The following is a 24,184-nucleotide window of genomic DNA, read 5'->3' as shown; positions in this document are numbered from 1 at the left end:
AACAACAACATTTTGGGCAGGGACATGTATAACGTAAATACTGCAGATTTTCCGCAGAGAAACCATTCATAAATTGACCTGCGGTGCGCCTCTTTGGTCCCGCAGCGTGTCAATTAATGCTGCAAAATCGCTACTTCTCTGTTGTGGGTTTTCCCCACTGAATTCAATGGGGAGGTAAAACCCAAAAAATCACAAAATGAGAAAAAAAAGCTTTTTTGGTTTAAAAATATTAAAACGGTTTATACTTACTCCCGGCCGTTGTCATAGCAATACAATCCTCTGTTCTGAGTGCAGCCAGGCCTCCTGGGATGATGTTTCATCCCATGTGATTGCTGTAGCCAATCAAAGGCAGCAGCAGTCACATGGACTGCAGCATCATCCTAGGAGGCCCGGGTTGTACTTAGAACAGAGGGAGGCGACGTTATGACAAAGGAAAACAGGGTAAGTATGAACTTTTTTTTTTTCTAGCAATATTTCTCCAGCGGAGATTACGTCCGAAAAGCTGCGCCCTTTTTTTTGGGGTAGAATTTCCTGTGGCTTCCAGGACAAATATGCTGTGTACTTTTACGCTGTGTATCCGCATGTGTGCACTTACCCTTAGAGTCCAAATATTAGCACGTGAGCTATTAATCGCTATCAGTGTTAAGGCATGAGGGATGTGCAAGCAGAGCTCAGGTGTTGTTTAACACAACCTTAGTAGCAGGGGCGAACACGGACAGCTAAGTGCCCCTGTGCAAGTGCAGTTTATGGGTACCTTACTCTCCAATATCACATCATACATCACCCACTTATGTCTCTCTAGCAATCCATGTCTACGTCTACGTCTCTCTATTTTTGGCCGTAAACGCCCCAAAAATGGCCGAAAAATCAGAAGCAGAACGCCTTTCAATGGGAAAACGGCGTTCTGTTCTGACGGAGCGTTTTTTCGCAGCGCTTTTTTTACGTGTAAAAAAATGGCCGCGAAAAAGAAGTGCAGGACACTTCTTGGGACGTTTTTGGAGCTGTTTTCCATAGACTATTGACAAAAGCTCCAAAAACGACCATAAAAACGCCACGAAAAATGCTGCGAAAAACGCGAGTGGCACAAAAAAAGTCTGAAAATCAGGAGCTGTTTTCTCTTGAAAACAGCTCCGTATTTTGAGACGTTTTTGAGTTTACGTGTGAACATACCCTTAGGGTATGTGCACACACACTAATTACGTCCGTAATTGCCGGACGTATTTCGGCCGCAAGTACCGGACCGAACACAGTGCAGGGAGCCGGGCTCCTAGCATCATACTTATGTACGATGCTAGGAGTCCCTGCCTCGCTGCAGGACAACTGTCCCGTACTGTAATCATGTTTTCAGTACGGGACAGTTGTCCTGCAGCGAGGCAGGGTCTCCTAGCATCGTACATAAGTATGATGCTAGGAGCCCGGCTCCCTGCACTGTGTTCAGTCCGGTACTTGCGGCCGAAATACGTCCGTCAATTACGGACGTAATTAGTGTGTGTGCACATACCCTTATTGTTAACCATGAAGTCTATTACCTCAGGCATTTACATGCAGTCTAACAGAATGTTGATTAAGATGACAGTGCGCCCCCTTACCTACTGGGCCCGTGAGCAGCTACACAGGTTGCACCAGTGGTATGTTTGCCCCTGCTTGGTAGCTCTGACAATTTCTGGTGGAGGAGGGGGTAGATATTTTTGGCAGCCGTATGTATTTGGCAACTGGGAGCTGAAAGTAAAATATGGTGCTTGACAGTTGGCGCGGCTGTTTAAAGGCCACATCCTTTCATAATTTATAATAAAGCCATAGCTGTGTCCACGAATGCATTTTCAGAAAAGCACAGACTGTGTACATACTATTCCAGAACCTGCAATTAGCTCAGCAAAATTGCTACTTTTCTGAGACCGACTATTTGGCAGGTACAGGCTGACAGTCTAAAAAGGCCCTTGGCCCCATGTGAAGGATGTCTAGCCACGACTCTGGGTTAATCCCTAGCAACCAGGCTGCCAGACTTGACTGAGCCCTTTATTTTTTTTAGCTAGCAGATAGGGAGGTAAGCAGACATTTTTTTTTTTACCATTTATTAATATCTTCTCCCAAAAAAACAGCAGTGTAACCTGGCTTATCACATGATATATGCTGAGTGGATTTTACTTCCTGAGGCGTATACAATACAAGTATTAATATCAGCAGCATTAACTAAAAGCTGAGATTAGTGGGTAACAAAAGCCTATAATGTGTATGCAACAAGAAGAGTGATTGGTTTCACCAGCTACACAAAGCATTCAAGAAGAGGATGTATGGCCTAAGGATATGATTAGCAGGGGTCAGACACATACTTTACAATAAGACACGTACCTTACAATAAGAGCTGATGTGTTAAAGTGTAGCTAAACGTTTGACAAACTTCTGACATGTCAGAAGTTTGGATTGGTGGGGGTCCGGAAAGCCGATGTATCGGAGTACAGGCTCATAGACTTTCTATTGAGTCCGTACACGATACATTTATTTCCGGAAAAAGCCGAACAGACACGAAGCGGCTGAGCGGTCACATGAGAGCTTCAGCTGCTTCGTTCTAGCGATTGGTGGGGGTCTCCATGCTCGGACCCCCACCAATCCAAACTTCTGACATGTCACTATGACATGTCAGAAGTTTGTCAAACGCTTAGCTACACTTCAAGGTCTACGTTACACAACAGTATACCCTATATGTCTAAGCTGCATGACTACAATGTCAGCTCAACTTTACGATAGCCTGCCATATAGATAAGGGTCTGTTCACATCTGCGTTCATTGTTTCTGTTGTTCTGTTGCGTGATATGAGCAGAGCAACGAAAATACCAGAAGCACCGTATCCGTCGCATGACAGAAACCATGACTATAATGCTTTCCGTCCGGTTTCCATCATGGTGTTTAGCATTTTGCCGGATAAAATAGCACTGCATGCTGCATTATTTTATCTGGGAAAAATGATGGAATCTGCAACTGAGGCTCCTAACGGAGTCTCCGATGCAGATGTAAAAACAGCCTGCACCCTGTGTAGATCAGGTCACCATACATTCAGGCCTAAGTAAAAGTCTTTGGAGGCTCCAGCCAAATTATTTCTCTTTGAGGAACATAAACCGAAAGGGGAGATCTCAGAAAAAAAACAGGCTAATAGGAGTATAGTGCCCACATATACAGCCATTCAATGCTCAAATAATACTGACATACATTGTACAAATGCTAATATCGTAATATACCCAGATAACCAACCAATTTTATAACCTGCTGTAAACAGTCTTAACATTTTTCAAAATGTTTCTCGAATAGAAAATAATAATTTTAAAATTACACTAAATATATAAACCATCAATATACAAGTATGACTACTTCAATACGTGTTTAAAGTAAAACTCCAGTTTGAAGCAATTTTAAATAATAGATTCCAGAACTGCCTAAAAAAAACAATATAATATTAATACTTACAATGCTCCCTACGGTTGCATGAGTATTCCAATTATAGTCTCACGAATCCCACACTTTGCATTGCAGACCAGTCAGCAGAATACAGACTGCAGGTTGTTTTAGTATTGTATTATAGGATTGCCCCAGTTCCCTTCTTTAAAATGGCATTAAACTATGGGCTTATATAAAGTTTAGAATAGCCCCAGTAATGGTGAATAAGACCCTCTGTGAAAGAAACAATAAACAAATTATTGAATACATGATATATTGTACATACATACTGAACTTTTATTCATTTAAGGCAAATGCTACTTTGAATAAGTATGTACTTGTCACAAACTGGTTCTGACCTCTTTATTTTTACATGTGAAAAGCACATTAATCTGTCAAGATGGAGTGGTGCCAAGTGCATCATCGTTCTCAGTATTATATGTGAGGGAGTTGAAACCAACCACAGTACATTAACAAGAATGAGCCAGATCGGAATAACAATTAGAAATAATACATATAGTCGAATTGAGCAATAGCAACGCAAAACCGTCCTTACAGGTTAACATATGAAGAATATCACACTATATACAATAATGTCTTAACACCAAGTCTTTTTTGGAGTAAAATTTGCCACAGATTTATTTATTATTGAACATAAATTAAATAACATTATGCCCCTTATACACTAAGCCACATATACCAATCGTCTTAGATCAAGGATTTAATCCATAAGGCAGGGCCCGGCGTCAGCAACCGGCGAACGCAGGTAAGTGTCGGGGCCCACTACCCTTGGGGGGTCCCACTCGGCCACCGGGTGCTGTCGCTGCCATTGTCATGGCATACATGGGCAGTGATGTCGGGAGGAGAGAAGGAGCCCCAGGCAGAGCGCTAGCGACTCTGCTCCGGGACTCCGTCTCTGGGGAAGTCCCTGACATCACTGTCCATATATGGACATTGATGTCAGAGGGAGTCCCAGGCAGAGCGCTAGCGGCTCTGCTCCGGGACTCCGTATCTGAGGAAGCCCCTGACATCACTGGACAGTGATGTCAGAGGAAGAGAAGGATTCCCTGGCAGAGCGCTACAAGCAGCTTTGCACCAGGACTCCGTCTCTGGGGATGCTCCTTACATCACTGACCCCCTCACTCCCTCTGACTTTAGAATAAATCCAAAAGGCGCTGCTGGACTTCACCCAGAACTTTAATAAACACCATTGCCCCTTTGTTCTAAGAATCTGTGGGGGTCCCAGATGTTAGGCCCACACCAATCAGAAATTGGGGACATAATATGCTATGAAATTTGATGGTAGGAAAAAAAAATTATTGGAAACTAAGAAAACTTACAACCGATAGCGCTAGTAGATTTCTGTAGCTTTTATCCATTTAAGTCATTAGGGCAGTGACTGTACATGTGGCTACCTTCCTCTTGATACCAAGTACTAGGTTAGGATCAAAAACAGTCTTTTCTTGAGATCATGGGGTCCCAGCTATTGGATTCCTACAGCCACTTTAACTACCTAAAAGTATAGAGATTGTCCGGCAGTGGATGTTTTTCCCCTTATTCAAGTCAGTGCTACTTAGAATCGCTTTGGCTCTCCCACTGATCCATTAATGTAATTGATTTTAACAATTAATAATTATGATAAATAATTCACGTAACACATGATGTAGAAGCATTATTATTTTTTTTACCTTTTACCTTGGATTTTATTCCTTTTTTCATTAATTCGACTTTTGTGCCACTTTTTAACTGTGACTGACCGGTTACTCTGTGTACAGGGTCATAGGTGTAATTGAATTGGGTTTAATGATTTAATATCTAACTACTTATGTTGTTCTTAACCCAAATATGCTTGATTATTATCAGAAATAAGAGTGAGAAAGCATTAAGTTGCATTGTCCCCTTCAGTTAACCTTGGGGGTTACATGTAGCTTGAGTAGATTGTAAATTTCCCGTATGTCATACAGTTGTACAAAGTTTACATAACAATCCATTTTGGCCATTTTGCATGTACACAGGTTCACATGCACAATTTGTATATCTGACCCAGTATTGGGATATTTATTATAGAAATCTCAGATTTAAATTTAATAATTTGGCATTCTGAGGACACTTTCTGGATTCTTGATTTTCTAGATTTGTGGGATCATAATAAGGAAACCTCTTCAGTAAACTGTAATATAACATGCAGTCAGGTCCAGAAGTATTTGGACAGTGACACAATTTGCATGATTTAGTTTCTGAACACCACCACAAAGGATTTGAAACAAAGCAATAAAGATGTGATTGAAGTGTAGACTTTCAGCTTTAAAAGGGTTTTTCCGAGTTAAAACTTTTATGTGTTAGTGCTTTTAACTTGGGAATGTGCTTACATTTGTAATTGGCTTCAAAATTGGCCCCGTTTCCCGATGCTGCCATGGGGCACATGACTGGTGACGTCACTCTCTGCCCGCTGTGTTTATCAGCCGTATACCTATTATGCTGTCAAATTATCAAATTTTCTTCCTGGTATACGACACATCACTAGTGATGTGTCGTGTATGGGCTGTTCTGTTATACAGCCAGGAATGCGCATGCACGGTCCCTGCTGTTCTGTCGTTTGATAAGCAGACAAACGAGAGAACAGCAGGGACCACAGTGGGCAGAGTGTGATGTCACCAGTCATGTGCCCCATGGCAGCTTTGGGAGACGGGGCCAATTTTGAAACTGTATGTACATTACAACTGTAAGCACATTCCCAAGTTAAAAGCACTAACACAAAGGAGCTTAAAAAAACATTTAGGAATTGCAGCCATTTTGTACATAGTCCCTCCATTTTCACAAGCTCAAAAGTAATAGGACAAACTAACATCATTATAAATATAAGGATTATTTTTACAAATGGAATGCAAATTCTTTACAGTAAATGACTGCCTGAAGTCTGAAATCCATGGATATCACCACATGCTGAGTTTCCTCCCTTGAAATGCTTTGCCTTTACTGCAGCCGCCTTAAAGAGGCTCTGTCACCAGATTATAAGTGCCCTATCTCCTACATAATCTGATCGGCGCTGTAATGTAGATAACAACAGTGGTTTTTATTTTGAAAAACGATAATTTTTTAGCAAGTTATGAGCAATTTTAGATTTATGCTAATTCGTTTCTTTATGACCAACTGGGCGTGTTTTTACTTTTTACCAACTGGACGTTGTACAGAGGAGTGTATGTCGCTGACCAATCAGTGACCAATCAGCGTCATACACTTCTCATTGTTCCAGCCCAGCTTCTTTCACTGCACAATCACACTGTGCTGTGGTGCTCATTCTCGAAAAGTGCTCCATGAATTTCTATATAGCTGCTGGAGACAGCAGTCCTGAAAGTCGCATAGAAATTAATGGAGTGCAGACAGAGTATACGCACCAGCGCTCCATTCTCATGGATCACTTTGGAGGGGACAAGCCACATCCGGCCATGAAATTGCTTATCAATCAATTGTCCAATTACTTTTGAACCTGTGAAAATGGAGGGGTTATATGTAAGCTAAATGTGCTTAGCCTCATGAGATTACAGACATAACACAGCTTAAGGCCTCACAAGAATCAGCTCGGGAGACCGGCTGGGAATCTGTGTTGCTGTTCACTCTTAGCAACCAGTGCCAGGCAGCTGCTGCCAAGGTAAATAAAATCATGGAATGCATCAAAAGAGGCATAGATGCTCATGACAAGAATATAGTTTTGCCTCTATTTAAATCACTAGTCAGACCATATATGGAATATTTTGTGCAATTTTGGGCACCTGTGTATAAGGACATGGCTGAATTAGAGCGGGTGCAAAGAAGGGTGACCAAGGTAATTAAGGGAATGGGTTTATTGTAGTATCAAAAAAAGGTTATCAAACTTGGGGCTATTTAGTTTAGAAAAAAAGATGGCTTAGGGGCGATCTAATTACAATGTACAAATATATAATTGGACAGCACAGAGATCCTTCTAATGATATTTTACCACCTAGGCTTGTAACAAGGACAAGGGGGCATCCTCTACGCATGAGAAAAAAAGGTCTCACCATAATCATAGAAGGGCATTCTTTACAGTAAGAGTAGTGAGACTTTGAAACCCTCTGCCAAAGAATGTCGTGATTATTGGTTAATTGAGCAAATTCAAGGAGGGCCTGGATGCCTTTCTTAAAAAATATAATATTACAAGTTATGGGTACTAGACTAGAGATAGGACTTGATCCAGGGATTTATTCTGATTGCCATATTTGGAGTCAGGGAGGAATTTTCCCCTAATGAGGAAATTGGCATCAACCTCATGGGGGTTTTGCCTTCCTCTGGATTAACACGGTAGGATTATAGGTTGGACTAGATCAGGGGTCTTGAACTCGGTCGGGTAAGTGGGCCGCATATAGAAAAATGTGAAGTTGACGGGATGCATTACTTTCACATTTCATACAATACAAAATTATTGTTAATCAATTAGTTATTTGAACTACTATAACACTATATTAATATAATAATAATACTACATTACTATAATAATACCGCTAGGTTTAAAATTTGAGATATTTCTCCACGTGCTTATTTCAACAATCCAGCTTTCTAGTTTAAGTGTCGCTAAATGCAGTCCGGCGTCTCAGTTAGCACACATGTCAAGATTGGGCAGTCCCTTTTTAGATAGTGCCGCAGTGCCCTCTGTAGATGCTGCCGCTGTGCCCTCTGTAGATGCTGCCACAGTGCCCTCTGTAGATGCTGCCACAGTGCCCTCTGTAGATGCTGCCACAGTGCCCTCTGTAGATGCTGCCACAGTGTCCTCTGTAGATAATGCAACACGCCCCTAGATAAGGTCACAGTGCCCTCTGTAGCTAAGGCCACAGTGCCCTCTGTAGATAATGTCACAGTGCCCTCTGTAGATAATTCAACACACCCCTAGATAATGCCAGTGTCCTCTGCAGATACTGCCACACACCCACTTGTAGATAATGCCACAGTGCCCTCTGTAGATGCTCCCACAGTGCCCTCTGTAGATAATGCCACACACCCCTAGATAATGCCACAGTGTCCTCTGTACATACTGCCACAGTGTCCTCTGTACATACTGCCACGGTGCCCTCTGTACATACTGCCGCAGTGCCCTCTGTAGATGCTGCCACAGTGCCCTCTGTAGATGCTGTCACAGTGCCCACTGTAGAAGCTGCCACAGTGCCCTCCATAGATGCTGCCACTGTGCCCTCCGTAGATGCTGCCACAGTGCCCTCCGTAGATGCTGCCACAGTGCCCTCCGCAGATGCTGCCACAGTGCCCTTCGCAGATGCTGCCACAGTGCTCTTCGCAGATGCTGCCACAGTGATGTCAGGGGCTTGCCCAGAGCTGGAGTCCCAGAGCAGAGCCGATTCTAGCACTCTGCCTGGGATTCCAGCTCTGCTCCTGACATCACTGTCCATATATGGACAGAGATGTCAGGGGCAACCCCAGAGCTGGAGTCCCGGGCAGAGCGCTAGTAGGCTCTTCCTGGGACTCCAGCTGTGCTCCTGACATCACTGGGACTCCTGTTCTGGGGAGGCCCCTGACATCATAGTCGATGTATGGACAGCGATGTCAGAGGCTTCCCCAGAGTCCCAGAGGAGAGCCTATACTATCGCTCTGCACGGGACTCCGCTCTGGGGAAGACCCTAACACACTGTCCATATATGGACAGCGATGTCAGGGAATTCCACAGAGTCCCGGAGCAGAGCCTATACTAGCGCTCTGCACGGGACTCCGGCTCTGGGGAAGCCCCAGACATCGTGTGTCCAAACATGGACAGCAATGTCAGGGAATTCCACAGAGTCCTGGAGCAGAGCCGATACTAGCGCTCTGCCCGGGACTCCGCTCTGTGGGAAGACCCTAATACACTGTGGAATTCCCTGACATCGCTGCCCATATATGGACAGTGTGTCAGGGTCTTCCCCAGAGCGGAGTCCCGGGCAGAGCGCTAGTATCGGCTCTGCTCCGGGCCTCTGTCCATATAGGGATACTAGCGCTCTGCCCGGGACTCCTCTCTGGGGAAGACCCTGACACACTGTCCATATGTTGACAGCGATGTCAGGGAATTCCACAGAGTCTCGGAGCAGAGCTGATACTAGCGCTCTGCCCGGGACTCTGGCTCTGGGGAAGCCCGAGACATCGCTGTTCATATGTGGACAGCGATGTCAGGGAATTCCAGAGTCTCGGAGCAGAGCCGATACTAGCGGCTCTGTGTCCCGCGGGCTGTAGATGACAGCCCCAGGGGCCGCATGTGGCCTGCGGGCCGCGTGCTTGAGACCCCTGGACTAGATGGACCTGTGTCTTTTTCAACCTTATCAACTATGTAAACAATGGCTGTAATTCCTAAACTGTTAACCCCTACCCGCACGAGTAAGTAACTATACGTCGTTGCGGGAGGTTACTTCCCGCATGAGGACGTATAGTTACTGAGTTGTTTCCGATGCACACTGTCGGCGACAGTGTGCACCGGGAACTGGGAGATCAGCTGTCGCCAACAGCTGACACTCCACTCTTGCCAGCCAGCGGTCCTTTGCCGCTGATTTCGGCAAATGAACCTCTTAAATTCGGCGATCGGTTGCAATTGCCGAATTTTAGGGGTTTCTAGCATATCGGCAGACCCTGGCCCAAAATCGCGGGGTTTGCTGATAGTTAGCATGGCAAATGGAAGCCAAACAATAGCCTCCGTGTCTGCCATGGACGGAAGAGCGACAGGAAGTCACTGTGTCGTTCCCGATGCACACTGTCGGCAACAAGGTGTGCATTGGGAACTGGGAGGTCAGCTGTCGATTGCGATCACCACATTTAGGGGGTTTGTAGCACATCAGCAGCCCCCATGCAATTGTGGGGGTTGCTGATGCTTCTGCTGGCATCCGGAGGCCAGGCAACGGCCTCCGGGTCTGCCATGTATGGAAGCCTATGAGGACCAGCCTCTGGCAGGTCAAAAAACAGAAAGTGTAAAAAGTAAAAAAAAAGTTAATAAAAATGTTCTATAAAAGTGTCATTTTATTGTGCAAACGCTGCAAAACTTAAAAAAACCTATATACATATGGTATCGCTGTAATCGTACCGACCCGCAGAATAAAGTAAAATGTAATTTATTGTGCACGGTGAACGCTGTAAGAAATAAGGAATTTAAAACGCCAAAATCGCAGCTTTTTGGTCACCTCAGCTCTAAAAAAGATGTCATAAAAAGTGATCAGGAAGATGTATGTACCATAAAATGGTACCTATAAAAGTTACAGCTCCTCCGCCAAAAATAAGCCCCCACAGCGCTCAATCGCCAAAAAATAAAAAAGTTCTGGATGTCAGAATGTGATGATACAAAACAATTTATTTTTTTAACAAATAGTCTTTTCTTTGTAAAAGTAGTAAAATATAAAAAAAACTATATAAATTTGGTATCACCGTAATCGCATTGAGACGCAGAATAAAACTAAAGTTGTCATTTTTACCGCACTGTGAAAGACTTAAAAACACAACCCCAAAAACAATGGAGGAATCACAGTTTTTTCCAATTTCAGCCCGCAAATTATTTTTTTTCAGTTTCCCAGTACATTTTATGGTACTTTAAATGGTGTTAATAGAAACTACAACTCTTTTCACAAAAAATAAGCCCTCACACCGCTCTATTGACAGAAAAATAAAAAAAGATGTTGGCTCTTGGAAGGTGGGCGAAAAAACGAAAATGAAAAAACAAAAAAGGATCAGTCCTGAAAGGGTTAATAAATTTCTAATAAAACAACATTTATGGCCACATATGGGGTATTGCCGAAATCTGGAGAAATTGCTTTACAAATGCTGGGGTGCTTTTCCTCTTTTATCCCTTGTGAAAATTAAAAACTCAACATTTTAGTGGACAAAAATGTTGATATTCATTTTCACGGCCTAATTCCACTAAATTCCACAAAATTCTACCACCTGTGTGCTCAAAATGCTCACTATACCCCTAGAAAAATTCCTTGAGGGGTGTAGTTTCCAAAATAGGGTCACTTTTTGGGGGGTTCTACTGTTTTGGTCCCTCCGGGGCGTTGCAAACCCGACATGGCTATGAAAACCAATCCAGCAAAATCTGCGCTCCAAAATCCAAAAGGCGCTCCTACCCTTCTGAGCCCTGCAGTGGGACCAAACAGCAGTTTATTACCACATATGGGGTATTGCCATAATCGGGAAAAAATTGCTTTACAAATGTTGGGGTGCTTTTTATCCTTTATTCCTTGTAAAAAGTAAAAAATTCTATGTTTCCACAGAAAAAAAGGTGATTTTCATCTTCACAGACTAATTCCATTAAATTCTGCCAAAAAACTGTGGGATCAAAATGCTAACTAAACCCCTAGAAAAATGCCTTGAGGGGTGTAGTTTCCAAAATGTGTCACTTTTGGGGGGTTTCGACTGTTTAGGTACCACAAGACCTCTTCAAACCTGACATGGTGCCTAAAATATATTCCAAAAAAAAGGAGGCCCCAAAATCCACTAGGTGCTCCTTTGCTTCTGAGGCCGGTGCTTCAGTCCATTAAAACACTAGGGCCACATGTTGGATATTTCGAAAAACAGCAGAATCTGGGCAATAAATACTGAGTTGCGTTTCTCTGGTAAAAACTTCTGTGTTACAGAATTTTTTTTATTACAAATAAATTTTGGCAAAACAAATGAAATTTGTAAATTTCACCTCTACTCTAACTTCTAACTGAACTGGTCCCTGAAAAAATAGCCTTTTGAAACTTTCATGAAAATATGAGAAATTGCTGCTAAAGTTCTAAGCCTTGTAACGTCCCGGAAAAATAAAAGGACGTGAAAAAAAACAATGCAAACATAAAGTAGACATATGGGGGATTTTAACTAGTAACTATTTTGTGTGGTATTACTATCTGTTTTACAAGCAGATACATTTAAATTTAGAAAAATGCTAATTTTTGCTAATCTTTGAAGTTTTTCACAAACAAATATTGAATTTATCGACCAAATTTTTTCCCTAACATAAAGTACAATATGTCACGATAAAACAATCTCAGAATCGCTTGGATAGGTAAAAGCATTCCGGAGTTATTACCACATAAAGTGACACGTCAGATTTGAAAAAAATCATTTGTGTCCACAAGGCCAAAACAGGCTGGGTCCTGAAGGGGTTAATACAATATTTTTGTTTGAATTAAAGCTGAAAGTCTACACCTTATCACATCTTCAATGGTTTGTTTAAAATCCATTGTGCTGGTGTACAGATGCTAAATTTGGAAAATTGTGTCACTGTCCAAATACTATCCATACTTCTAGTGTGTATTAATGCAAATTAACTTCTCAACTACAAGAGTAAATCATAATAACCACCTATATTTAGTTTTCGGTGAACAACTGAATTTCAATAATTTAAAGAGGTTTGTTTTAAATATGACTTTTGTTCCCGTGGTATTGCAGTTATTTCTTTCTGGAAGGAAGCAGCCATGTGTTTTTAATCTCATACAAACCCTTTAAGTATTCAGTAAGCAATTCCTATAACTTTCAAGTGATTTTTTTTTCCTTAAAGGGAACCTGTCACCAGCATTTCAACTATTAGGCTGGGTTCACACGTGGCGGAATTTCACTTAAATTCCGCTGCGGACACTCCGCAGCGTTAATCCGCAGCGGAGCCGTTTGTCCATTGACTTACACTTTAATTTATCAGTGTTCGTTTAGACGAGGCGTAAAATTCCGCTGCGGAGCATAGGCTGCGGAGCAGAATTTGGTGTCCGCAGCATGCTCTGTCTGTTGCGGAGCAGTGGCGGACTCATCGCGGAATTTCTCCATTGACTTCAATGGAGATTCTAATTTCCGCAATGAAGTCCGCAGCTGTCATGCACATGTTATGTGTGCTGCGGATGCGTCTTGCTTTTTTAACTTGACATTTCTTCATTCTGGCTGGACCTATGTATTTCTAGGTCTACAGCCAGACTGAGGAAGTCAATGGGGCTCCCGTAATTACGGGAGCGTTGCTAGGAGACGTCAGTAAATAGTCACTGTCCAGGGTGCTGAAAGAGTTAAGCGATCGGCAGTAACTGTTTCTGCACCCGGGACAGTGACTACCGATCCCAATATACAGCTATCTGTAAAAAAAATAGAAGTTCCTACTTACCGAGAACTCCCTGCTTCTGTCTCCAGCCCGGCCTCCCAGGATGACGTTTCAGTCTAAGTGACGGCTGCAGCCAATCACAGGCTAATAACAGGCTGCAGCGGTCACATGGACTGCCGCGTCATCCAGGGAGGTCGGGCTGGATGCCGAAGGAGGGACGCGTCACCAAGACAACGGGCGGTAAGTATGAATTTCTTTGACTTTCACAAGGGAAAGTGCTGTCCCTTCTCTCTATCCTGCACTGATAGGGAGAAGGGAAGCACTTTTCCCGCAGTCCGCAGCAGCTAGTCCGCATCAATGTACTGCACATTTTGTGCAGATCCGCAGCAGAATCTGCAACGCAGATTCTGTGCGGCATTGATGCGGACAGTTGCGGAGGAAATCCGCCACGTGTGGTCATGCCCTTAAACCAGCAATACCTGGTGGTAGTGGGTGAAAAATCATTACTATATAACCTATAATTGTCTTCTTAGTCGGCTCTGTAGCTTTAGTATTCAGTTTTTTAGTGTTCCCACACCGTATGCTAATGAGCAGAAAAGAGTCAGATCTTCGTTTGAAAAGAGTCAAATCTTCGTTTTAAAAGAGTCATATCTCCATTCCTCAAGTCTTTCCGAGTTTACCCCCCCTCCTTACTTTTGATTGACAGCTTCTCGCCACACAAAATCCTGAGGTTGCGCATTGATGTCCTATTCTGGTATGTTCATACAACAGGACACCAGATTATTACGATAAAAGGCGCAAAATGTTTGCAGACCGTTATTTACAGTCGGAGGAGGAGTTTAGGAGAGGGGATAATGGCAATGAACTTTTTATAGCAGCGGCCAGTGAGGGAGAAGTAACGTTCAATAGGTGAAATGCTGGAGTCAGGTTCCCTTTAAGAGTAGATTTTTAGTCATCAAGTGCTAGTAACATCAAAGAGAAGTAAGCCTATCCAGAATTTTACTTGTGACTAAAGTTTCTTGTGTGGGCTCCATGACTTAGTGGATCTCTTTGGCATGCTTTATACAATGACATTAAAATGTGTGACCTGATTGAATTGTTACATGAAGAAAGCAAGAAGTTGTAAATCCATATTGTTTAGTACTGTATACCACATTTGCAGCCATTACGTAAATATGACATAGTGCTTTTTCTCTCCCATATCTGAATTTCTTGCATGTCTACCAATATCCTTTGTCTACCAATATGTAAAATGATAAAAAAAAAAATATATTGTTCTTTATTTGTAGGTTTCCAAGATGTTCATGTCATGATCTTCGTTGGCTTTGGCTTCCTTATGACTTTCCTGAAGAAATATGGCTTTGGCAGTGTTGCCTTCAACTTCTTGCTGGCGGCATTTGGAATACAATGGGCTCTTCTTATGCAGGGATGGCTCCACACATTTGAAGGTGGCAAGATTCATATCAGTGTAACAAGGTGACCAGGCCTGAGGGTCTCTTCTTCTCTTACTATATTGACATTAATTCTGTTCTATCTATCCACAGACATAGTTTAGCATTGTTGACACTTCTCTTTTTGTCCATCAACTTCATCATTTATTACCTCTCAGAATAGATTCTAGGTTTAGCCTTGTCTCTATGATTAGATAGGTTGGTCATAGCATAGAATAGCAGTCATAGCAGATGCTAGGAAACCAGCCCCCTGTTGGGGGGGGGGGGGACTCTTTTCAACCAGATTTACATGACTCTCATAGGGCATATTAACCCCTTAAGGACGCAGCCTAGTTTGGGCCTTAAGGCTCAGAGCCCATTTTTCAAATCTGACATATTTCACTTTATGTGGTAATAACGTCGGAATGCTTAAACCTATCCAAGCGATTCTGAGATTGTTTTCTCGTGACACTTTGGGCTTCATGTTCGTGGTAAAATTTGGTCGATATATTCAGTCTTTATTTGTGAAAAATTGCAAAATTTAGAGAAAATTTACAAAAAATAGCATTTTTCAGAATTTAAATGCATCTGCTTGAAAAACAGACGGTTATACCACCCAAAATAGTTACTAGTTCACATTTCCCATATGTCTACTTTAGATTGGCATCGTTTTTTGAACATTATTTTATTTTTCTTGGACGTTACAAGGTTTAGAACATAAACAGCAATTTCTCATATTCTTAAGAAAATTTCAAAAGCCTTTTTTTGAAGGTGCCAGTTCAGTTCTGAAGTGGATTTGAGGGGCCTATGTATTAGAAACCCCCATAAAACACCCCATTTTAAAAACTAGACCCCTCAAAGTATTCAAAACAGCATATAGAAAGTTTTTTAACCCTTCAGGCATTTCACAGGAATTAAAGCAAAGTGGAAATGAAATTTGCAAATTTCATTTTTTCTGCTGAATTTCAATTTTATTCAATTTTTTTTTAGTAACAGAGAAGGTTTTACCAGAGAAACACTACTAAATATGTATTGTCCAGATTCTGCAGTTTTTAGAAATGTCCCACATGTGTCTCTAGTGCGCTCGTGGACTAAAACACAAGCCCTAGAAGCAAAGAAGCACCTAGTGCATTTTGAGGCCTCTTTTTTATTAGAATATATTTTAGGCAGCATGCCAGGTTTGAAGAGGCGTTGAGGTATCAAAACAATGGAAACCCACCAGAAGTGACCCCATTTTGGAAATTACACCCCTCAAGGAATTCATTTATGGTTTTTGTTATCATTTTGACCGCACAGTTTTTTCACAGCACCTATTTGAATTGGGCTGTGAAATGAAAAAAATGATATTTTTTCCAATAAAATGTCATTTTTGATCAAATTTTCTTATTTTCACAGGGAACAACATACCCCATTTTGTTGCCCAATTTGTCCTTAGTGCGGCAATACCCCATTTGTGGTGATAAACTGCCGTTTGGGCCCATGGGAGGGCTCAGAAGGAAAGGAGCGCTATGTGTTTGTTGGAGTCCAGATTTTGCTGGATTGGTTTTCGGGTGCCATGTCGCATTTGCAGAGCCCCAGAGGTATCAAAGCAATGGAAACCCACCAGAAGTGACCCCATTTTGGAAACTACACCCCTCAAGGAATTCATTTATGGTTTTTGTTATCATTTTGACCGCACAGGTTTTTCACAGCACCTATTTGAATTGGGCTGTGAAATGAAAAAAATTATATTTTTTCCAATAAGATGTCATTTTTGATCAAAATTTCTTATTTTCACAAGGAACAACATACCCCATTTTGTTGCCCAATTTGTCCTTAGTTCGGCAATACCCCATTTGTGGTGATAAACTGCCGTTTGGGCCCATGGGAGGGCTCAGACGGAAAGGAGCGCTATGTGTTTGTTGGAGTCCAGATTTTGCTGGATTGGTTTTCGGGTGCCATGTTGCATTTGCAGAGCCCCGGAGGTATCAAACCAATGGAAACCCACCAGAAGTGACCCCATTTTGGAAACCACCCCTCAAGGAATTCATTTATGGTTTTTGTTATCATTTTGACCGCACAGTTTTTTCACAGCACCTATTTGAATTGGGCTGTGAAATGAAAAAAATGATATTTTTTCCAATAAGATGTCATTTTTGATCAAAATTTCTTATTTTCACAAGGAACAACATACCCCATTTTGTTGCCCAATTTGTCCTTAGTGCGGCAATACCCCACTTGTGGTGATAAACTGCCCTTTGGGCCCATGGGAGGGCTCAGAAGGAAAGGACCACCATTTGGCCTACTGGAGCTTTTCTGGTGCTAAGTCATGTGTGCAGAAGCCCCTGAGGTACCAGTACAGTTGAAACCCCCGAGAAGTGACCCCATTTTAAAAACTACACCCCTTAAGACATTCATCTAGAGGTGTAGTGAGCATTTTGACCCCACAGGTACTGTGTAAAAGATAATGCGCAGCAGATGGTGCAGTGTGAGATTTGCAATTTTATATATGTATATGCCATTTCAGTGTCCAATATAGTGTGCCCAGCATGCGCCACCGGAGATATACACCCCTTAAATTGTAATGTGGGTTCTCCTGGGTACGACAATACCCTACATGTGGCTGTTATCAGCTGCCTGGGCATACGGCAGGGCTCAGAAGGGAAAGATGAGGGGGGTAAGCTGTGCGGAGTGCATCAGGGTAAATTAAAAATCAAGGGATGTATGATACATTTTAAAACAATCTTTTATACAGAGCCCTGGTTTTTCGGGACACGTGTCACATTGGTATATTGTGTTCTTCCTTATCCCCCTCTTATAGCAGACTCTGCACCTCTTTTGACTCTTTCCCTTTCCACCGGTTTGGGGACCTTCTCCTGGAAAGTGTTGCCCTGGTACGATGCGTGTGGCCTCGCTTCCAGAAGTACTGGGTGCCCCCCCTTCCTGGTCCCTAAAGATTAGATCTTGAAATTCCAGGAAAGTTCCCCTCTGGCCTGCACATCGACGTAGCACATACGCATTGTACAAAGCCATCTGTATGATGTGCCCGGCCAGCTTCTTATACCACACCGCATGGCGCTGTAGGGCTTCAGGACTTGATTTGACAAGTCCATCCCTCCCATGTACCTATTGTAGTCCAGGATGCAGTCTGGTTTGGGGGTGGCCTTTCCTTCATATATCCTAAACCTGTAGGTATACCCTGATGCACTCTCGCACAGCTTATACATCTTCACGCCATACCTTGCCCTCTTACCTGGCAGGTACTGGCGGAATTGAACCCTCCCTTTAAAATGTACCAGGGACTCATCAATAGAAAAACACTTCTCGGGGGTGTATGCTTGGGAAAACCGGGCACTGGAACGGTCTAATAGGGGTCTCCGTTTATACAAACGGTCAAAACTGGGGTCATCTCGGAGTGGGCACGGCTCATTATCAGTATAATGTAAGAAGCGAAGTATTGCCTCATTTATTTATTTTTTTAGGTTCCAGTTCATTTCTGAAGTTGCTTTGAGGGGCCCATATATTAGAAACCCCTATCAAACACCCCATTTTAGAAACTAGACCCCTCAAAGTATTCACAACAGCATTTAGAAAGTTTATGAACCCTTTAGGTGTTTCACAGAAATTTAGAGCAAAGTAGAGGTGAAATTTACTCTTTTTATACCATTTTTTTTATAACACAAAAGGATTTATCAGAGAAACACAAATTAATACTTATTGCCCAGATTCTGCAGTTTTGAGAAATATCCCACATGTGGCCCTCGGGCGGTAATGGACTGAAGCACCGGCCTCCGAAGCAAAGGAGCACCTAGCGGATTTTGAGCCCTCTTTTTTATTAGGCACCATGTCCGGTTTGAAGAGGTCTTGTGGTGCCAAAACATTGGAAACCCCCCAAAAGTGACCCCAATTTGGAAACTAGACCTCTTGAGGAATCCATTGTAGTTTTCTTGGGGTGCATGCGGCTTTTTGATCAGTTTTTATTCCATTTTTAGGTGGCGTGGTGACTAATAAACAGCAATTCTACTATTGTTTTTGTATACTTTTTTTTTTACAGCGTTCACCGTGCGCTATAAATGATATATTAACTTTATTCTGCGGGGCGATACGATTACGGCGATACCAGATGTTTATAGGTTTTTTTTATGTCTTATGGCGTTTGCACAATAAAATACGTTTTGTAAACAATCATTCACTTTTTGTGTTACCTTATTCTAAGAGCCATAACGTTTTTATTTTTCAATCAATAAAGCCGTGCGAGGACTTATTTTTTGCGTAACGAACTGTATTTTCCATCAGTACCATTTTTAGGTACATGCGACTTTTTGATCTCTTTTTATTCCATTTTTTGGGAGGTGAAGTGACCAAACAATTGTGATTGTGGTACGGTTTATTAATATTTTTTTTTACGGCGTTCACCGTGCGGGATAAATAACAAAATAATTTTGTAGTTCAGGCCGTTACGGACGCAGCGATACCAATTATGTATAGTTTATTTGTTTGTTTATATATTTTTATTAATAATAAAGGACTGATAAGGGAAAAAGTGGGACTTTTACTTTTATTACTTTTAAAACTTTTATTTTCTTATTTTTACACATCTTTTTTTAACTTTTTTTTTACTTTATTACTTTGTCCCACTAGGGGACATGAGGGCAGGAGGCCCTGATCGCTATTCTAATACACTGCACTACATGCGTAGTGCAGTGTATTAGAACTGTCAGCTACTCACTGACAGCAAGCATAGTGGGTCCTGACGTTGTCAGGACCCACTAGGCTTCCGTCTATGGCATAGCCGGACGCCATTGTTTGGTGTCCGGTTGCCATAGTCACCATCGCCGGCCGCTATCGCGTAGCAGGCCGGCGATGGCAGCTTAACCCCTAAAAAGCCGCGATCTCTATAGAACGCGGCTTTTAAGGGGTTAATCAGCGGGGACACAGCGATCGGTCCCCGCTGTAGGAGCTGTGACAGCTGCTGAACAAGACAGCAGCGTCACAGCTCCTGTATGTGTCGGGAGGACGGCCGAAACGGCCGTTACTCCCGTGACGTACTATTACGGCATGGAGCGCGAACGATACAGCTGCCATGACGTAATAGTACGTCAAGGAGCGGGAAGGGGTTAAAGAATATCCTGTTTGAAAAGAATTGATAAAACGTCAAGATTTGGGCTCTGTATGCCACCACATTGGATTTGAAATGAAACAACTGAGATGCAATTGAAGTGTAGACTTTCAGGTTTAATTCAAGGGGTTGAACAAAAATATCCTGTGAAACGTTTAGGAATTGCAACCATTTTTTCTACACAGCCTCCTCATTTCAGGGGCTCAAAAGTAATTGGACAAATTAACATTACCATAAATAAAATGTTGTTTTTTTAAATACTTTGTAGAGAATCCTTTGCAGGCAATGACTGCCTGAAGTCTGGAACCCATGGACATCACCAAACGCTGGGTTTCCTCCTTTGCGATGCTTTGCTAGGCCTTTACTGCAGCTGTCTTCAGTTGTTGCTTGTTTGTGGGTCTTTCTGCCTTAAGTTTTGTCTTAAGCAAGTGAAATGCAGGTCGATTGGCTTGAGATCTGGTGATTGACTTGGCCATTGCAGAATATTCCACTCATTTGCCTTAAAAAAAACTCCAGGGTTGCTTTCGCAGCATGTTTTGGGTCATTGTCCATCTGTACTGTGAAGCAACGTCTACAATCAACTTTGCTGCATTTGGTTGAATCTGAGCAGAAAGTAAATCCCTGAACACTTCGGAATTCAGCCGGCTGCTTCTGTCTTCAGTCACATCATCAATAAACACTGGTGACCCAGTGCCTTTGGCAGCCATGCATGCCCATGCCATGACACTGCCTCCTCCAGAGTATGTGGTGTGCTTCGGATCATGAGCCGTTCCAAGCCTTCTCCATACTTCCTTCCTCCCATCATTATGGTACAGGTTGATCTTAGTTTCATCTGTCCAAAGAATGCTGTTCCAGAACTGGGCTGGCTTTTTAGATGTTGTTTTTCAAAGTCTAATCTGGCCTTTCTATTTTTGAGGCTGATTAATGGTTTGCACCTTGTGGTGAACTCTCTGTTTTTTCTCTCATGAAGTCTTCTCTTTAGGAGAGTGTACTTCACTTGGGTAGATATTGTGAAGGGGTTTTCCCTCACCATGGAAAGGATTGTGCTATCATCCACCACTGTTGTCTTCTGTGGACGTCCAGACCTTTTGGGGTTCACGAGATCACCAGTACGCTCTTTTGGCAACTCCTAACATTTGTGCTATCTCTCTGATGAATGTCTTCATTTTTGTTCAGCCTAACGATGGTCTGTTTCACTTGCATTGAGAGCTCCATTGACCTCATGTTGTGGGTTAAGAGTAACCGCTTCCAAATGCAAATGCCACACCTGGAATCAACTCCAGACCTTTTACCTGCTTAATTCATGATGGATTAAAGCGGGAATAGCCCATACAGCCCATTATATAGCTTTTGAGATAATTGTCCAATTACTTTTGGTCCCTTGAAAAAGAGGCAGCTACATATTAAAGAGCTGTTGTTCCTAAATCCTTCCTCAAATTAGGATGTGAGTACCTCAAATTAAAGCTGAGAGTCTGCTATATAACTGTATACTCAATATGTTTTGGTAAGCAGCTAAAATGCCAAAACTTGTGTCACTGTCCAAATCATTCTGGACTTAACTGTGTGTGTGTGTGTGTGTGTGTGTGTGTATGTATATATATATATATATATATATATATATATACATATATATACATATATAAATATATACAGATATATATATATATACACACACACACACACACACACACACACACACACACACACACACACCGTTTACAGTACTTGTAAACCTCAACATAGCAGCTCCTATGGTACAATGTACATCAGTAGATTGAAGTCTTCAGGATGTCAACTTCAACTGCATGAACAGTATATTAAAAGACCTCCGCAAGTTAATTCCATATTTTGTCTAAACAAGAGCTGAACCCATTCCATTCATTGTTTCCTTTCACATCTCACTTCCTAAATATTGTAAACAACCATAAAACAAAAGTTTTAAACTTCGTTGAAATTGCACAACGTGCGATACGAAAACATTGTAATCTGTTTGCAGGGGTCGCCTGGATTAATCACTAACTTTAACGAGAATTCCTAGTGTGACCTTGCTTGTTTTACAGAAATATAAACATTTTACACTATAATACATGAGTTTTTGACTTTGATTTCTAGTGTACAAGTTCAGTCTTCATTGGGTTCAGTTAATTATTTTCAGCAGGCTGAATGAACAGTAGGGTACAGGATATGTTTTGTATAAACACAATATTTAGGTACAAGAATTTATTTTATTGGTGGTTTCTGTTGGATCTATTATGATGCATTCTGTGCATTTTATTATATAGCTTTAATTTCTGAGAGACAGATGTAGTAAAGCTGAGTTTGTCTTTTGACAATACTACTTGTAATAGCTCTATCAGAGTTATAGTTAGGCTTTCCTTCACCTGAAGGGCAAAGAATCAAATAACTGTACTTTCTGTAGCGTCCATGGCCGCGGGCCGTTGAAATTACTCAACCCCCAACGGCCGCAGCCATGGATCTGTGAGCACTGGCCCACATCTCCTCCCCAGGAGACGACAGCGCTCACTTCCGCTCCGGTCCACTGGCGCACGCTCGTGTCCGGCCTTAAAGGGCCAGCGTGCGCACATGGGAATTATCATTAAGTAGCCCATGATCACCCTGGACTATAAGAAGGCCCCTTTGCTCATTGCCTGAGCGTTGTTGTGTTTTCCTATGTTAGTCTTGTAAAGTGTCCCTTAGTGTTATCCTGTTCCCGTTGTTACCGTGCCCTGCTACCTGTACCCTGTATCCTGTGATATTTGTTATTTTGCCTTAAACCTGTTGGAGTCGTGTTGCGCCACCAGTTCCACCTGCTGTGTTACACCACGTCTGGTGTCTGCGGTCAAGGTCCCATCTGTGCCTAGGCGTTGCTACTGTCTAAACCACTACAGGTACCCTTGTGTTTGGACTAGTTATATATTGACTTGGTACTCTGTTGGCCGGCTACTACGGCGGTACGGCCCAGTGGGTCTACATACCCACAGATCGTGACACTAGCCCTGTATCTAACTATCTTGGTCAAGGCAGAGGGTCTTGTTGCCACTTTCCTGGCACCCAGCACCCAGACCACATGCCCTGCCAGACCCCCTTCGAAGTTCCATGTTTTATCAATGTGGGTTCTACACAGGACTGCAGGTTAATCTAATGATGTAATCTGGCTCCTCAGATTTATCATGGTGCAGAAACAGCCCCAAAAATAAGAGTTTGAGAACAGAAATATATTTTTTATTGCGCCTACACGAAATAGTAGTAAAAGGAGGCAGACTGCAAATTGTCTAAACTCCAAAAATGATCAGCTCTCCAATGATGTGCTATGCACAATTGCTGTGAAAAATATTTCCCCATCTTCCATTTTTGCATATTTCTTACAAAGAGCTTGTCCAGGAAAAGAAAAAAAGCTTTGCTTCTTTTTCCCCAGAAACGGTGCCACTCTTTTCCATGGGCTGTGTCTATTAACCCCTTCCCGCCATTTCACGTACAGTTTCGTCATGGGAGATGGTCTTTTCCCGCAACTCCACGTAACTGTACGTGAAACAGATGGAGCTGGCTCAGGAGCTGAGCCAGCGACATCACCGCCGGGTGACAGCTGTATGTTACAGCTGGCACCGTGGGGTATCAGACAGGACCAGAGCTAGCCTCCGATCCGACCGATTAACCCCTCACATGCTGCGTTCAATAGAGATCGCAGCATGTGAGGAGTTTATAGCCACCGGCACCCCAGCAACGTGATTGCTGGGTTGCCGGTGGCTGCAAAGGCGATCGGAGGGCTAATGTTTACCTCCCGGTCTGCCAGTAAGGGAATCCTCCTATGCCCCGTTGTCGTTGGGGCCCAGGAGGCTTCCGATACCATCGGCAAGATGGCGCCGGCTCAGCTTCCGGCTCAGAAGCTGAGCCGGCGTCATCAGCAGTCGGTGTCCGCTGTATGTTACAGCGGACACCCCGATCTATCACCAGGAACCAGAGCTAGCTCCGATTCCTGGCATTAACCCCTTCGATGCAGCGATCCATTGTGAACGCTGGATCCTAGAGGTTTGTAGCAAATCGGCAGCCTTACTATGGCAACAGGAGCCCTAACAATTGACTCCTGTCTGCCATTACGTAAGCTGATTAGGCCCCGCCCAGAGGCGGAGCCTGTTCGGCTTGCTGTCAGTGAACAACTGACAAATCCAATACATTGCACTACATAGGTAGTGC

General features: G+C 42.8%; 1 protein-coding gene across 2 annotated transcripts in view; it reads left to right on the top strand.

The window, feature by feature from the left end:
* Window positions 1–24,184, top strand: part of RHCG (Rh family C glycoprotein) — a 138,028-nt gene that overhangs the window by 55,243 nt on the left and 58,601 nt on the right. For both annotated transcript variants that reach the window (XM_075855271.1, XM_075855272.1), the window contains exon 2: window positions 14,755–14,941. In XM_075855271.1, the coding sequence (XP_075711386.1) occupies window positions 14,755–14,941 (187 nt within the window). The remainder of the gene's footprint in view (window positions 1–14,754; window positions 14,942–24,184) is intronic.

The sequence above is a fragment of the Rhinoderma darwinii genome, chromosome 3, assembly GCF_050947455.1.
Source record: "Rhinoderma darwinii isolate aRhiDar2 chromosome 3, aRhiDar2.hap1, whole genome shotgun sequence".
Lineage (NCBI taxonomy): Eukaryota > Metazoa > Chordata > Amphibia > Anura > Rhinodermatidae > Rhinoderma > Rhinoderma darwinii.
The sequence above is the reverse complement of the archived record's forward strand: the minus strand, read 5'-3'. Positions and strand labels throughout refer to the sequence as shown.